At 38.4% G+C, this 16,392-nt stretch overlaps 1 protein-coding gene across 2 annotated transcripts in view; it reads left to right on the top strand.

Annotated features, from left to right (window-relative positions):
* The window catches only part of BEST3 (bestrophin 3), a 65,704-nt gene that overhangs the window by 15,702 nt on the left and 33,610 nt on the right, over window positions 1–16,392 (top strand). Inside the window, exon 1 of one of the 2 annotated variants that reach the window (XM_007082242.3) lies at window positions 12,710–12,861. The exons of the other annotated variant lie outside the window; for it this stretch is intronic. Within the exon in view, the coding sequence (XP_007082304.1) occupies window positions 12,710–12,861 (152 nt within the window). Of the gene's footprint in view, window positions 1–12,709; window positions 12,862–16,392 lie in introns of those variants that run through there. 2 annotated transcript variants of the gene reach the window in all.

The following is a 16,392-nucleotide window of genomic DNA, read 5'->3' as shown; positions in this document are numbered from 1 at the left end:
TAAAAACTGACTCACTTAAAACTCTTCATGCCCTTTTACCACCTCAAAACCCTCATGTGTACCAGAGGTATGTGTACCGCAGTTTGAAAACCCCTGCTTTAGTCTACCTCATTTATTCATAGATACGGAAACTGAAGTGCAGTGTAGGGCCCAAATCAAGACTGAATGTAGTGTTTTAATTTGCAAACCAATAGGTTTTCAGCCCTACTATACTGCCTTTTATTGTGACATGGGAAAAATTTTCCCTGTCACTGAGGCTTATTTTTCCCATCTGCAAAACGAGAGATACACTAGCTGATCTCAGTACTTGGTGCCTTTCCATTTTTTTCCCTCCAGATCCCCTTTCCAAACTTCTGTACTCTGTTATGAATCTCTAGAGGTGGAAATGTTTAAACTGACCTCCAGCTTCTGGATGGGTGCAGCCAGTGGGAGGCCCTGGCAGGAGCTGAGACGGCAGAGGAGGAGTAAGACTGGGCCATTTATTCACCTGGCAATCTCAGATGGGTATTGTGGGCTGGTTGTGTCCTGCCCCTGAAGGCACCCACAAATCCTCTCCAGCGTTCTTTTCATTCAGCTATCCTCTCTGGGTTCCACCGACTTCTCCTTTCCCTCTCTCATTCAGGTATAGGGGTGGTGACATTTTTCCAGATCATTCCACATCATTCCACATCATTTTTCCAGATCATCCCATCCCACTGAATCCCCCCGCCCCACCATTTTCCTATTTCAGTGAAATATTTTCCCTAGGAAGGGAGAGGGACCAGAGGCAACTTAATTTAATAATCCCAATTTTCTTCCTTAATCCCTCAATTTTTTTTTGAAAGGGAAATTAATGATGTCACTCTACACATATTTTCAAAATCTTGGCTCAGCTATATGTGACGGCAAGCAAAATAAACAAAAAGATTTTGAGTGAGAAAGACTTTTTTGTTTTTAACTTATTCTGAAAAATTTTAGATTTAGAGATAAGTTGCACCAATAGTACAGAGTTCCCATATGCCCTTCACTGGGTTTCCTCTAATGTTAACATCTTACCCAAGCACAGTGGTCAAAACCAGAAAGTGAGCACTGACACGATACTATTAATTAGTCTGCAGACCTTACCCAAATTTAACCAAGTTGTCCCACTCATGTCCTTTTTTCTGGTCCAGGATCCAGTTGTCAATGTTTCCTTAGTCTTCTCCGGTTTATGACCGTTTCTCAATCGTTCTTTGTCTCTCATATCCTAGACACTGTCAAAGAGCACTGGTCAGTTATTTTGTAGAATAGCCTTCCATTGATCATTTGTCTGATGTCTTCCTGTGATTAAATTGAGGTTATGCATTTGAGGTAAGAATACAGTGTAAGTGAGGGTGCACTTTCTCAGCACCTCATCTCAAGGGTTCTGATGCCAATGACTTCTTACTGGAGAAGTTGACTTTCATCGCTTGGTTATACAGTTTGGCCATGTGTAATCTCTATAAAGTTACTATTTATACTTTTGTAACTAACACTATCTTGGGAGGAGGTACTTTGAGACTATGCAAATATCGTATTTCTCAACATTCTTACCTTCGCTGCTTTTAAGTGCCCATGAACTATTCTAATTTTTGCCTTTTGGTGATTTTCTATTCCTATCATTCCTTTATTATTATTATTATTATTATTATTATTATTATTATTAAAGGAGAGCTGTTTCTTCTCTCCATTTGTTTATTTATTTATATCAGTATGGACTCAGGGATGTTAATTTCACTTTCTACATCATAATCCATTACTATCATTATTTATTTTTTAGCTCAACTTGTCCCAGCTTTCATTGGAAACTCCTTCAAGTTGGTTCCTATATCATTTTTACACACACCATCATTTTTAGTGCTTCCATACTTTCCAGTACCTTAAGATATTCCTAATTCATCTTATATTTTCCCTGGAATCAATCATTTCTCAAAGAAGCCCATTACTTATTCAATCCTAGTATACATATAAAGTAGTTCCAGAATTGCTAACCCATACCCTTGAGGAAAAAAATTTGCTAACTAGAGTATAATATTTGCAGACAGTTCTGTCTTTAGCCTTACATTACACAGTCCAGAGTTGGTTTGTTCTTCACCAACTTCTTTTGTATGGTTACGATAATAATCAGTAATACATTTACATCCATTTGTTACTCTTTGTATTCTAATTTGGGCTCCCCCTCCCCCCCACCTCCTGGTTTATTTTAATTCTTTATTTTGGGGATATGTGAAACATTACCATGCTTCTGAGAGTCAGAGCCATACAAAACTACAAAAGGGAATATCAGGTAAATGGCATTCTCCCAACCCTGTTACCCCATTCCTGCCTCCTCGTTCTTCCCACCCGACTCCCACTCAATCCTGAGTAACCAATTTCATGAGGTTTAATCCTTCTTGTATTTCTTTTGCATAAAGGAATAGATACATGTATATTTTATCTCACCTTTTATCTTTCATGAAAGGAGGCATACTACAGGAACTCTTTCTTTTATTATTGAAGTACAATTCACATAATATAAAACTATCCATTTTAAAGGGTACAGTTTGGGGGGCACTTGGGTAGCTCAGTAGGCTGAAGGTCCGATTTTGGCTCAGGTCATGATCTCAAAGTTCATGGGTTCAAGCCTCACATCAGGCTCTGTGAAGACAGAGCCTGGAGCCTACTTCAGATTCTGAGTCTTCCTCTCTCTGCCCTCCCCCGCTCTCTCTGTCTCTCTCTCTCTCTCTCTCAAAAATAAAACCAAGATGAAAAAAATAATTAAGTGTAAAGTTTGAGGTGCCTGGGTGGTTCAGTTGTCTGACTCTTGATTTCAGCTAGGGTCATGATCTCACAGTTCATGGGATCAAGCCCCGTGTCCGACTCTGTGCTGGCAGTGCAGAGCCTGCTTGGGATTCTCTCTCTCCCGCTCTCTCTGATCCTCCCTCACACGTACACACATGCTCTCTTTCTTGCTCTCTCTCTCTCTCAAAACTACATAAACATTTAAAATAAAATAAAAAAATAAAGTGTACAACTCACTGGTGTTTAGCATATTCACATGTTGTACAGCTACCGTCTCTGTTTAGTTCCAAAATATTTTTATTGCCCCTCAAAGAACACTCATACCTGTTGAGAAGGTACTCCCCAGTCCTCCTTCCCCACAGCCACTGCCAGTGACTAATCTGTTTTCTGTCTCAGTGGATTTACCTTTTCTGGATATTTAATCTAAATGGAATTACACAATAGGTGTGAACTTTGTATCTGACTTCTTTCACTTAACATAATATTATTTGAGGTTCATCCAGATCATAGCATGTGTCAGTACTTCACTTCTCTTTTTGGCTAAAAAGTGTTCCATTGCATGGATATACTGCATTGTGTTTATCTGTCTGTCAGCTGATGAACATTTGGGTTGTTCCCACCTTTTTGCTATTGCGAATGGTGCTGCCATGAACATTCATGTACAAATATTGGTTTGAATATCTGTTTTCAATATTTTGAATACAAACCTAGAAGTAGAGTTGCTGGGTCCTAAGGGTAATTTCATGCTTAACTTTTGGACAGTTTCATGCCAAACTGTTTTCCAGAGCAGCTGCATCATTTCACGTTCCCGCCAGCAATGTACAAGGGTCCCAGTCTCTCCACATCCTTGCCAACACATCCTAGTGGGTGTGCAGTGTATCTCAATGTGGTTTTGAAGTGCATTTTCCTAATGACTAATGATGTAAATATCTTTCTTTCCATGTGCTTATTTGCTATAGCTACTCTTTTGCATTTGCTTTTTTCACCCAATGCATCCTGGAAGTCACTCCATATCAATTTATAAAGATCATTCTTATTCCTTTTTGCATGCGTGTAGTATTCCATTTTGTGGATGACCATAGTGTATTCAACCGCTTGCCTATGTGAAAGCATTTAGGTTCTTTCCAACATTTTGCAGCTACGAATAATGCTTTAATTAATTTCCTGGTACATATGCATTTTTGCATTATTGGAGGAATACATCAGGGTGGATTCTTGGAAATGGGATTACTGGGTCAAAGGTAAGTTAATATATAATTTTGTAGCAAAAGAACAGAAGAAGCTAGCAAAGAACAATTCTAGTTCTCGTAAATAGTCTAATGATAAATATAATAAAATTATTTTTAATTTTTTTTTTCCTTTTTTAAGTTTTTTTTTAATGTTTATTTTTGAGAGAGAGACAGAGACAGAGCACGAGTTGGGGAGGGGCAGAGAGAGAGGGAGACACAGAATCCAAAGCATGTTCCAGGCTCCAAGCTGTCAGCACAGAGCCCAACACAGGACTTGAACTCATGAACTGCGAGATCATAACTTGAGCTGAAGTCGAATACTTAATCAATTGAGCCACCCAGATGCCCCAACAAAATTAAACTTTTTTTTAAAAGGGTTGCAGAAGGGAAGCCCAAGAGAAAGAAGCACCCACCTAGTTGTACCACGAGGAAAAGGAAACTGTATATAGCTTACCTTTTTCTTTAGTCCTCTTACAGCAAGATAATACTGTGCTAAGGGAGAATCTGTAGTCTTGTCCACACACAAACAGACTTCATTTTCCTGAAGGCAAGATTTATGTTTTTATAGGATGCCATGAGGTCTGGGAGAGGCTGAGTTCTATGAGTTGGCTTTTATGCAACTCATTTTTGTGTTTTTAATTTAGTCTAATCATGAGTCTATGTGAAAAACAGATGAGAGTGAACATGAGTCATCCCCAAGCTATCAGAGTATGTAGAGGGTGGTAAGGAATGAAGACAGGAGATATACTTAATTCTCAATTTAACTCCATTTTTGTGTCACAGAAATATTGAAATATATCAGAATATGCTCTGAAATGCCACCTTATCAGTGCATCTGAATATCGACACCCCTCATATTCTATTACTCTGATATTGGATTTAGTCATTATAATTACCCTAAAGGACTTTTGTAATTTAATCTTCACCAAGAATCCTATCCCCTATCCCAGAAGGGCATTCAAAGTCAAGAACCTCAAGGCACCTTATGAGCCACAAGAATGATATCACCACCACCGAGACCATCATCAAAGAACATTTACTGTATTCATCCTTTCATTACACTGCTATTTTAATGGCTGTGCAATGCATTTGTCACCAGCAAAGTGAGTGCTCAGTCCCATGCCTGGAGCAAAATGATGCTATGGAAGAAGTCAGTAGGAAGTAGAAGGAATCAATTTATTTCTGCCTCTTTCCTTATTGTTATTTAATGGACAGTGGTATCCTAGTCTGAATCTCCTTGAGGTCAGTAAAAGAAAAGAAAAAAGAAAAGAAAAGAAATAGATAAAAGGTAGGCAGATGGTGCTTGAAAGAGGCCATTCACACCCCGATTCTCTAAATTCCTGAGTTATTTAGCTAAGGATAGAGAAACCCAGGAGAGAGGTGACCACACAATGCAGGTGTAGCTTCCCACAGTACAGAGAGAATGCAAAGTCGGTACTCAGAGGTCCCTAAGTGGTATCAGTCTTTAGTTTTCTGGTGCGCTGTAAAACTGCTGCAGAAAAAATACCGAGTCTTTTCATTTTCATTCTATAAAAACCATTTATATGAAAAAGATGGGCTAAAATCTGAGTGAAAATGTATGTTCTCTTACTCATTTCACTAATATTTATTGAGTACCTATTAGATGCCAGACACTTTTCTGGCCATTAGATATAAAGCAAGTTACAAAATAATGGAGTCTGTTCTCATGAAATTTACATGACAGAAAGTGGAAATCCCTCTAGTCTTTTTAGATTTATTTATTCAATAAATATTCATTGAACTAGGCATTGGATGCACTTTGTTCTCATCAGTGAACAAAACAGATGGCCCTCTGCCCTCATGAAACTTCCAATTTAGTACAAATACGTAGACAGTAAACACAATAAATGTGTGAATTAGATGGTATATTTAAAGGAGATAAATGGCATGGATAAAAAACAAAAGGATAAGGGGGGGTCAGGAGGGCAATGGAGAGAGAGGTGTGCCGGGTCAGTATTCAATTTTAAGTAGGATTATCAGATCATTGAGAAAATATTTGAGCAAAGATTTGAAAGAATGAGGGAGACAACCGCTCAAATATCTGGAGGAAGGGCATTTCAGGCAGAAAGACGAGCCATTCCTAAATATTAGAATGGAACAATGCTGGATATGTTGGAGGAAGGAAAGGAGAGAGTAATAGGAAATGAGACCAGAGAGGAAATGGGGCAAGTCATGAAAGACCTTGCGGACCACTGAAGGACTTGGGCTTTTACTGTGAGAAACAGGGAGCCATAGATGGGCTTTGGGCAGAGGAATGACACCACTCACCTGACTTACTTTTAGTATGAGCACTCCGCCTTTTTGTCAGATATTGAAGGGAGCAAGTGGAAATCAGGGACGCCTACTGAGAAGCTGCTAGAATAAGCTGGGAGAGTGATGATAGTGGCTCTGGGGAGGTGGGAAGGGAGGAGACAAGGATGTGAGAAGAGAATGAAATAACAGATTCTGAGTATATTTGGTCAGTGGAGAATTTGTGGATGGATTTGTGGAAGACTGAACAGCGATATGAAAGAAAAAGAGGAGATGAAAGTGACTCCTAGGTTTTTTATCTTTTGGAAGGAAGGAATTTTCATCAACAGAGATGAAAGGTTGCAGGGGGAGCATGTTTTGGGGAAAATATCAGGGTCCCAGTTTGAGACCATTAGGGTTTGGGATATTGTTGAGAATATTAAGGATATTCTGGAGTTGGGTGTAAGATCTGGGCTGGAGGAATAAATTTAAGGTAAGATTTTTTATCGCATATGATTAAATATGAAAATATGGATGGTATTTTAAAAATACAAAATTATATGGAGCACAAACTGAAGTTCCTTCTTCATTCTCTTACTCCAAACCCACTACTCTCCCCACAGTAGCCATTAAGGAGCAATCCACCTTATGGGAGAAGCAGAACCAACAACTGGTTTTCATATGCACACGCATTTTACCGCAGATAAAAGGGTGTCTTAGACGTATCCAGATATTTGTGAATAGAATTTTTCTACCTACCTGTATCTTCCCTTTACCCACATGATTTACCACATGATTTCCAGATGGCCATTGCAGTGGTGAAGTAACAATTTCTCAGCAGTTTGGAACAAACAACATACTTGGATTTGTGTGCTTTTTCATGTAAAACGAAACTGTTTTTGAATTGGTTCTATGTTGCAAGGGTTTTTTTCTTCAGCAGTCAGGAATGTACCTGAGCTAAGCGGTACCATCCATTTAAGAAATATCATTGATTAGAAAGCACAGGATACACTTTAAGTACCATAGTAAGGATTCTCTAGACTCTGAGCTTTCATCCCTAAAATAGAACAAAGTATCTGTACCTCCCATTAGAAAAAGGTAACCTTCAGAATTTGAACTAATGCATTTCTGTTTTGCTGAGTTGGCAATTACACTGTGTAAGGAAAGTAATGATGACTCCTCAAATATCCAGTCACTTATGAGCTTAGAGCTTCATCTGTAATAAAATTCAATAGTCTTTCTCATCCTAGAAGTTCTCTATTTGTCCCCTGAAGTCAAAAAGAAAATAATTAATTAATCCCACTTGGATTTGATTTTTTCGGGAGAGTTCTATCACCAACAACATATATCAGAAATCTCCATTCATCTGGACAGACACAAGACTTGTCCCACTCAGCTGCTCCTTTCGCAGCTATGGCATCAATCGTGGTAGCCAATACATAGGGGAAAAATAAGAAAGAGTAAGGCAGGTGTTCTCAAGAGGCTTACAGTACCACTGAGCCAATAAAAAAATTGTCTGTAGGGAAAAATATCACCGTGAGTGGTTCTCAAACCAACTGAACCAAGGTATTCTGATATGGGGGGGGGAAATGAGTGAATGAATGTTCTCAACTGGAAGTTTACTGTATCAATTTTTCTTGGGCCTTGGCACTGACTACCGTCTTTTTTCTAGAGAGATCCAACGTATAGCAAAATGAGTAAGTGCCAGAAGAATCATTATTAACAGAATTATTAACAGAAAAACTGAAGATTAGCTAATCAAACATAATTCAACAACTTGACTTTTGATGCACACATGAGCTCCTCTTTGTGATTTTACTTTGCATCCATTTTTTTCTAATCAGAAACATCTTAAAGTCACATGGTGCCCTACAAAGAACTGTGTCATTTGAACAAATCCGAAATATTATGTAGTTCTCATTCTTCATGAGCAAGCGGGCTCAATGAACAAAGCAAGCGTCCTATCAGACTTCTCTTTCCTCCTTTGGCTCCCCCTTCAGTCCGCCCTCCTTTTTCTCCCCCCAGTGGTAGTTTTCTTCTGGACTTTATCTCACCATCCTTCTGCATTCCACTCACCCACCACCCCACTACCGACAGCCATAATAACTCCAAACCGGTTCCCTCTCTATAGTCCCTGCCCAAATACATCACACACTCTTCTCACAGACTCCCCTGTCTACAACACAGATTTTTTTCCAGCCCTTTTCCTGTGCAAAAACATTTATGATTCATTGTTCTCCATTTAGTAATGTCCAAAAATCTGAGAGTCGGAATAAAATTCTCCAAAATACAACAATTTCTGGTCTTGGAATATTTATTTGTAAGTATTCTCTGCACCCAACGTGGGGCTCAAAATCACAACCCCAAGATCAAGAGTCGCGTGCTCTTCCTACCGAGCAAAACTTGGAACTTACTTGAATGCAAAGTTTTGTATGCACATGACCATGTTCAACCAAGCACTCAAAAGAAATTTAGCAAAGATTCCTCACATCAATGATACAAGTAAAAGAGTTTAAAATGAATGTGGGGCTTTTTCATTTTTTTAAATGTTTTATTATTTATTTTTGAGAGAGAGAGTGAGAATGGGGAAGGGGCAAAGAGAGAGGGAGACACAGAATCTGAAGCAGGCTCCAGGCTCTGAGCTGTCAGCACAGAGACTGACACACGGCTCAAACCCACGAACCGTGAGATCATGACCTCAGCCAAAGTTGGCCGCTTAACCAACTGAGCCACCTAGGTGCCCCTATATGTTGTTTTAATTATTAATAAGCGTATGTTACTTTCAGAATCTGGAACGTGTCTATTTTAAACAAGAGACTTTAAAGTTTTCTTCAAAAAATCATATAAACAGTTAACTTTGCAATTTGTTTGGATATTTTGAAATAAGCTATAGTGGCTTGTCCCCTCTAATGAGTTCATTTCTGAATGGCATCTTTTGGTATGTGTTAGAAATAGCCGCCAGACTCAGAGCCCAATAATGAGAGTTTGTTCATTTAGTCTAGTCATTATTGACTAACTTGCATTTAGAATGCATTCTGAACCATTAATTAGTCATTCCTCAAAAGAGCCTGATGGGAAATATGAACATCATTAACCTTGTTTAAAAGTGAGACCAGCCAACAGTGCCCCAAAGATGAGGCAGACTCCCCAGTTATGCAGTCGTGATTGCTGGGAATCATGCCACGTTTCAGGGCCAACCACACATCCAACAGGAGACACAAACGCAAGAGGTTTTTTTTAATGTTTATTTATTTTGAGAGGCGGGGAGGGACAGAGAGAAAGGGAGAGAGAGAATCCCAAGGAGGCTCTGCACTGTCAGCACTGAGCCCGACTCAGGGCTCTCATGAACCGTGAAATCATGGCCTGAACCTAAATCAGGAGTTGGTTGCTTAACTGACTGAGCCACCCAGGAGCCCCCAAAAGTGAGAATTTTTAAAACTACCTCCCACGTTTCTATTTCATAAGCACTTGGGTTTAGATTTGCTCAAACTCTATAACATTGATTAGTCTTGCAAACCTTTATAAATGCAATGTCAGGTCTATCCAGCCACTTTTCATGGCAACCAAATAGAAAATATGTGCTTTCAAAATGTTCACAAATTTAAATAAATAAATAAATAAATAAATAAATAAATAAATAAATAAAATGTTCATAAATTCCCCCAAATGTACTGACAAAAGTATCATAGTGACAAGGTGATAATCAAACGACAGATGCATATTGAATATCCATTATACACAGGGCTTCATGCTGGAACTATGAACAGGGATGGGGGCAAGAAATCAGACACTATAACTCTTTGCTCTAAGGTGCTTATAGTTTGATAAAGAAACCAGGCAAATGCATATAAAATTTAAGACTGCTGTAAAAAAAAAAAACAAAACACCACCTTTTAAATGTATATATTCTCAATTTTAGAATGAGTGTCTTTTTACTCTTCTTTTCTCACAAAAATATATGGTTTTTTTTGGTAGTCATTTTAGTTAAGCTTAAGTTGCAATGCTGGGTGCACACATTACTTTAGAAGATTGCAAAGTCCCCAGGAATTGACCCTGAAATTATTTATTTCATTATCTAAAGAATACCAATGAACTCTCTCTTTCAAGAAGGAAACTATGGAAGTCATTTTGAATAATTTACAATTTTTCCTAGCTGACATGGAAGGATAACAAACGTAATGAATGAATCAGGGTGTTATTTTCCGCTACACTAAGCCATCACACATAATAATTTTCTATGCTCTGCTAAAATGCGTGCGCACACGTGCGCCCACACGCACACTGAAACACGTATGCTTGTTGCTTTTAATGGGAGAGCATTCTCAATACCTCTCAAATGAAAGAAAATTCTTATCTGCCCCAGTTTATGGCTTCACAACAACTCATTCTTCATTTTAAGCACACACAGACTGTCCTAATTCCCTTTTTTGACCAGTGGAGCCTCTTCAGAACCTTGTAGGGGAAAATGGATCTCTCTTCCTTGATCCCAGGGTAGAATCAAAATGAAAATAACGTACTTCAATGGCCCAATCTCCTTCACGTCACCTCCGACTTCTCATTCAAAGGGGTACTTTGGGCGGCAGGTGGAGTTATAATTATAGATGAGGAAAAAGCTACATCAGCAGCTGTTGCTTCTGTTTGTTCCCGGCTATAACTGTCATCAGTGGGCAAATTGGCATAAACAGGCCTCCACAAGTGGAAAAACATTTAACTCCTGTACTTGTCACCCTCTGGGTCTTCTCGGTGGCCAGGGAAGGAAAGAAAATCTGACTGTGCGTGAGTGAAGAGCGGAGCCGAACGCAACACCGACCTGAAGGCACCTCTTCAGGGGGAGCCTGAAATTGGAAGATTTTCTTTCCCGTCGGAGACTTGAAACCAAAGAAATAGGTTAGTGCACAGAGAGTATATCTATGCATTTTAATTCTGATCTCTACTCTGTCTGATCTTAACTTTTCTGATAGCCGAAATAGAAGGGTGGATGGTTAAACGAAAAAAAAGTTGAGGACTGTTATTTAAAATGATGCTGCCCACGAGAACAAATTATAAAATGTGCTTAATTTATTAGGCTCCTCTCTCCCAGTTTTGACTGTACTCACATTACACAGATAGACAAGGTAAAATGGAAAAATGAAACTGGCTGTGGCATGATTCCCGTCCTCTCGTAATGCCACTTACTTATGCCAAAAGTCCTGGTTTCTTTACTAAAATCAGTGATGCTGAAGGCTTAAGTTTGTGAATATAGTGCCAGAGTTTTATTTCTTTAGGGAAACTAGGCAAATTAGAATTGGATTGTTTTCCCACCTCTGAAGAAAGACAGAACATCTTCCCGTTTAGATAAAATGTGGGTTGCAGGCTACTTTATATGAGAAATCTGCCCACTTCTACCTCAGACCTCCATAATTTCCATCTAAGTAGCTCTGGAACACTCCCCTCAGAGATTCTTTGGAAACAAGAAAGATTTCCGAGAAATTTCATTTTCTCTGTATATGCTCCATGTTAGAAAGCGGTGGTGCAGGATTTTCAAACAAAGATTAGTTCGGGGCCGTCTCAGAACCTGAATGTTTGATGTCTTGTTGAAAAGCAATGAATGCCAGAGAACTCACTGGAACGAGGCATAGGGGTCCAATTCTCATTCTACCCGTATCTGTGGAACAGATCCACGTGGAGAGAGCCCTAAATAATGGCCTTATTTTGGTCGGCTCCAAACAGAAAGTGAACCTCCCTAAGCCTTTTACGCATGACTTCCAAAGGGAAGTGCACCTTCTGTCCTATCCCTGTGGCCCTGCCTTTTGAAATGTACAGAGAGTCAACTGTGCACTTGCAGCTCCGCTAGAGAGATACCCACATCCAACTAAAACCACCAAAAGTGACCCATCAATTAAATTATCTTAAGAGTCTTGCTTCTTTTCAACAATATCTCCTGAGTTCTAAGAAGAGAGCCATTAAGTTCCCCTCACGAAATTTAAGGGTGAAATAAACACTTCTTTACATACTGTAGCAAATAAAGACCCAAACAGTAAGTATGGCCAGTGCCTTTGAGAATGTCAATTGATATAGCGTATCAGTACCCTGAATCTTCCCGTGGGTTAGGAAAATACATGACAGGTGATTCTACAACGTATTTCATATATCATATTCATTCATTCGTTCAAATATTACTAAGTAATGACTATAAAACCTGAAAATAATATTTATAAATTAAGCCGGGTTCTAATAATACTCTTTCCAGAGACTATTCTCCTCCCCTTTTCTACTAAAAGATTTAACATGGAGATGTTGGTTATCTCCAAATTCCAAATGATTTAAACACAGAAAGGCAAAATGGGGAGACGGTTGACTGGTGACCGGCTTGGGTTTCTTTGAGACACAGATTTATGCTCCATCTTAAGCACTGCTTTTTACTTGTGTTTTGTCTTCTTGCTCTTCTAGAAAAAATAGAAAAACTATCCGAGATGACTGTCACGTACTCCAGTAAAGTAGCAAATGCGACTTTTTTTGGATTTCATAGGTTACTCCTCAAGTGGAGAGGCAGCATCTACAAACTACTGTACAGGGAATTTATTGTCTTTGCTGTTTTTTACACGGCAATAAGTTTGGTGTACAGGTACCTTCCTTTGCATGTCTCCTTAAACGGCCATCAAATATCATGTAAGAATACAGTCTCAAAAATCTAAGCCTTGGGTTGCCGCTGACTTTTGCCTTATGTAATCTTCTCTTTTGCATGATCCTCTCTTGCATTCTTCATCTCAGGGTATTTTAATCCACACTTAACCCATGCTTAGGGATCTCAAGTAGACTCTATCATGTTCAGGTGGCCCTCATGCCAGCCCCATGTGAATTGATCACAATGTGGCACCCTGTGCCACAGACACCCTGCCAGGATTTTGCCGGAGGCATAAAATGGCAGATTTATTACTTAAATCCTCACTCAGTGGTGATTTTGAGTGGCAAAGTCCACGAACAAATAATCATCGGTGCCTCTCTCAGCTATGTCATTGATAGTTTCAATTTGTGACTTGGAAGCTTATAGCCACTACCTACATAATTGACATGTCCGTGAAGGGTGTCTATCAGGTGACTTTCCTTTCTTTCCTGGAATGACAAGATCTCATCCAGGGTGGTGCCGAAGCCTGAAAACGAATTTATTTTATTTTTGCCCTCTGAGTGCGGGGTACATTATATTCACAACAGAAGATGTTTATTCTTTATACCATCACAACCTAAGCCTGTCAGATCGACAGAAAATTTGAGCAAAATCATGTTGAGGAAATACTTCTGTGACTAAAATTATAGTCTTAATAAAATGTTACCAGTAGTGCAAATGGGAAGCTTTATGAGTTTTTTTTTAACTAATTTTATTTTCTTTTATTTTTATTTATTTATTTTTAAATACTTTATTGCCAAGTTAGCTAACATACAGCGTGTACAGTATAGTCCTGGCTTTGGGAGTAGATTTCCTGTGGTTCATCGCTTACATACAACATCCAGTGTTCGTCCCAACAAGTGCCCTCCACAATGCCCGTCTCCCATTTTCCCCTCCCTCACAACCATCACCCGCATCAACCCTCAGTTTGTTCTCTGTACTTAAGAGTCTCTTACGGTTTGCCTCCCCCTCTGTTTGTAACTTATTTTTCCTTCCCTTCTCCTGCGGTCCTCTGTTAAGTTTCTCAAATTCCACGTAGGAGTGAAAACATGTGATATCTGTGTTTAGTTTTTTTTAATTAAAACTTATTGCATACATTTTTACTCTGGGGGAATTTAAAACTTAAAATAGAAAAGCTAAAGGTTTTTGAGGCTGTATTTCCACCTTTTCTATGTACTTCAGTTTGTTCTTTCTCTCCCGCATACTGATGAACGACTTCGTATTATCATTGCTCTTACCGACCTTCTTCTTTGCAGCCACAGGACTCCCTTTGACCAAGAGAGATAGTAATTTGGCCAGCTGATAATTGTCAGAAATAGAATAGGAAGGGCTATTTTGCTGCATATCAAAATATCTGTAAAGGGACATCAGGGGTTTTATTTAAAAACCTCTAATAATTTTTCAGATGTGTCTTATAAGTACAACGTTATTTTGACAGTGTATTTTTGTATCACCTAATGCTTCAGAATATGAAATAGTGGAAGACACATGACGTTTCAGAAGAATTGTCTCATTAGTTTATTTTTACTAATGTGAGTTTATTGCTGCTACTGCTGCAATAGTACTCTGAATAGCACTCAGAGCAGCTGCGTCGTGGCCAGAAATCCTCCACGGGGCCTCCACTCTTGCCTCAATATCTTACTTATACCCCACAAAATTGTATGCACGTATTTTTGCTAAAGACCAAAGAGTGCTTACATTTATAACAACGATCAATCGTGCAAGTCATTCTTCATTTTTGTAAAGTTCAGCTATAAAATCTCGTCAAAATATATTCTTAATCTTGATTGAAGGTATACCAACCACTATAGGTTGAATTTATCAAGAAAGTCAAACATACCTGTAGAAAATTATAGCATCATTCTCATGTCTACTAATCATCCTAAGTTTTAAAATTCTATTCTAAGCAAATAATGATACTTAGCAAAAATCATGAGACAAAACCAGACTTCATTACTTTTGAGTATGCCTCTTTTTATTTTGGGGTGAATTTGACAAAAATCACCATTTTAGTACTTTTTAGCTAGTAAACTTTCTACGGAGCTATTAGCTAAATATTTTTTCCTTTGGCCAGTTGTTAATAATAACCACCACTTTATTATCGAAAATGTATGACACTGTATGTTTGGTGGTTTTATATATGATATATTCTTTAATCCTCAAAACATTCCTAACACATAGGCTTTATTGTCCCCATCTACAAGTGAGAAAACTGAGGCTCAGAGAGATTTAAAAATATGTTCCAAGTCCAAATTTGTAAGTGGCAGATCTGGGATTCAAACCTGGCTTTGTCTGACCTTAAGGCCTGTGCTTTCTGCCTTTAAATCCTCTTGGACCATTTCTATTTGAGTGTCGGAAACTGTTATGGCTGTGACTTGTCATTGGCATGACCTTGACAGGCCTGTGCAGCTGAATAAGAACAAGCTGAATAAGAATTTCTGAAACCTCCTCAAAGCTGAGGCAGGAACTCCAAGCCCATCCTGCACCCCAAACTACTTTGTCACTACCAGCTCTTCATGCGCAATCTGATTGGTGGCTCGCTGTTACCCCATCATCCCTCTGCTTCCTCTATCAAAATTCTACTGACTCAAACAGGCCTTTTGACATATGTTGTAATGGATCTTTCCCAGGGATTTCTTCCTCCCTTGGAACAGCTGTACCATTCATTTATGCAAATTCCTTTGCGTTGCTTCTCCTTGTAGATCTCGACCATTACGATTACCCTGCCTTGGGACGTCTCTCCTGACTGCAAATCCCCTCCCTGTAACATAAATATCAATAATAGTTCCATTAAATGAACTTAGGTTTAGCCTAAGTTCATACCAGAAAATGGGTTTTGGTGAGATGCATAATATAAATTTTGATATTTATATTATGCAAACACAAACCCACCAAATGCAGGAATAAAAGTTTTTACTCCTTGTTGGTATGTGTTATTTTATATTTTAAATAATTGCGGTCTTTAAAATTAATGGGTATAATAGCCTTTGAAGTACAACACATATAATCAAGAATGTGCTAAGTAGCATACTCGTAAGATCAAGATGTCAAGGTTAGGGTTATAATTTAATCCTCATAATTACTTAACAACTGTAGCTCACTTAATCAAGACACCCTTTTTTTAAGTATACCTGATGAATAATGGAAAATTGGACTCTTTAATGAGTTATTTTGCTCTAAATCCAATGTACTCATCATATAAAAGTTTAAAATATAAAGTATTTAAAAATAAAAGTTAAAAAATATATAAGTAAATGGAAGTTAATAAATCCCACTGTCTAATGGCCAATAACATTTATGTACTGAAAACATTGGTACTTGAAACATTCAGCAATTAAAAAGCTTTTGAGATCTATCAGCTTAGGTAGAAAAAAGCATTATCGCTTCTTAAAAAAAATTACAATTATTTGTGCTTAATTGTTTGCAATGAATATCACTTGCAAAGCAGGTGCAGAAGTATAATATCATAAAGGGCTGTGCATTTTATTTTTG

Source organism: Panthera tigris, chromosome B4, assembly GCF_018350195.1.
Source record: "Panthera tigris isolate Pti1 chromosome B4, P.tigris_Pti1_mat1.1, whole genome shotgun sequence".
NCBI classification, from domain to species: Eukaryota; Metazoa; Chordata; class Mammalia; order Carnivora; family Felidae; genus Panthera; species Panthera tigris.
The sequence above is the reverse complement of the archived record's forward strand: the minus strand, read 5'-3'. Positions and strand labels throughout refer to the sequence as shown.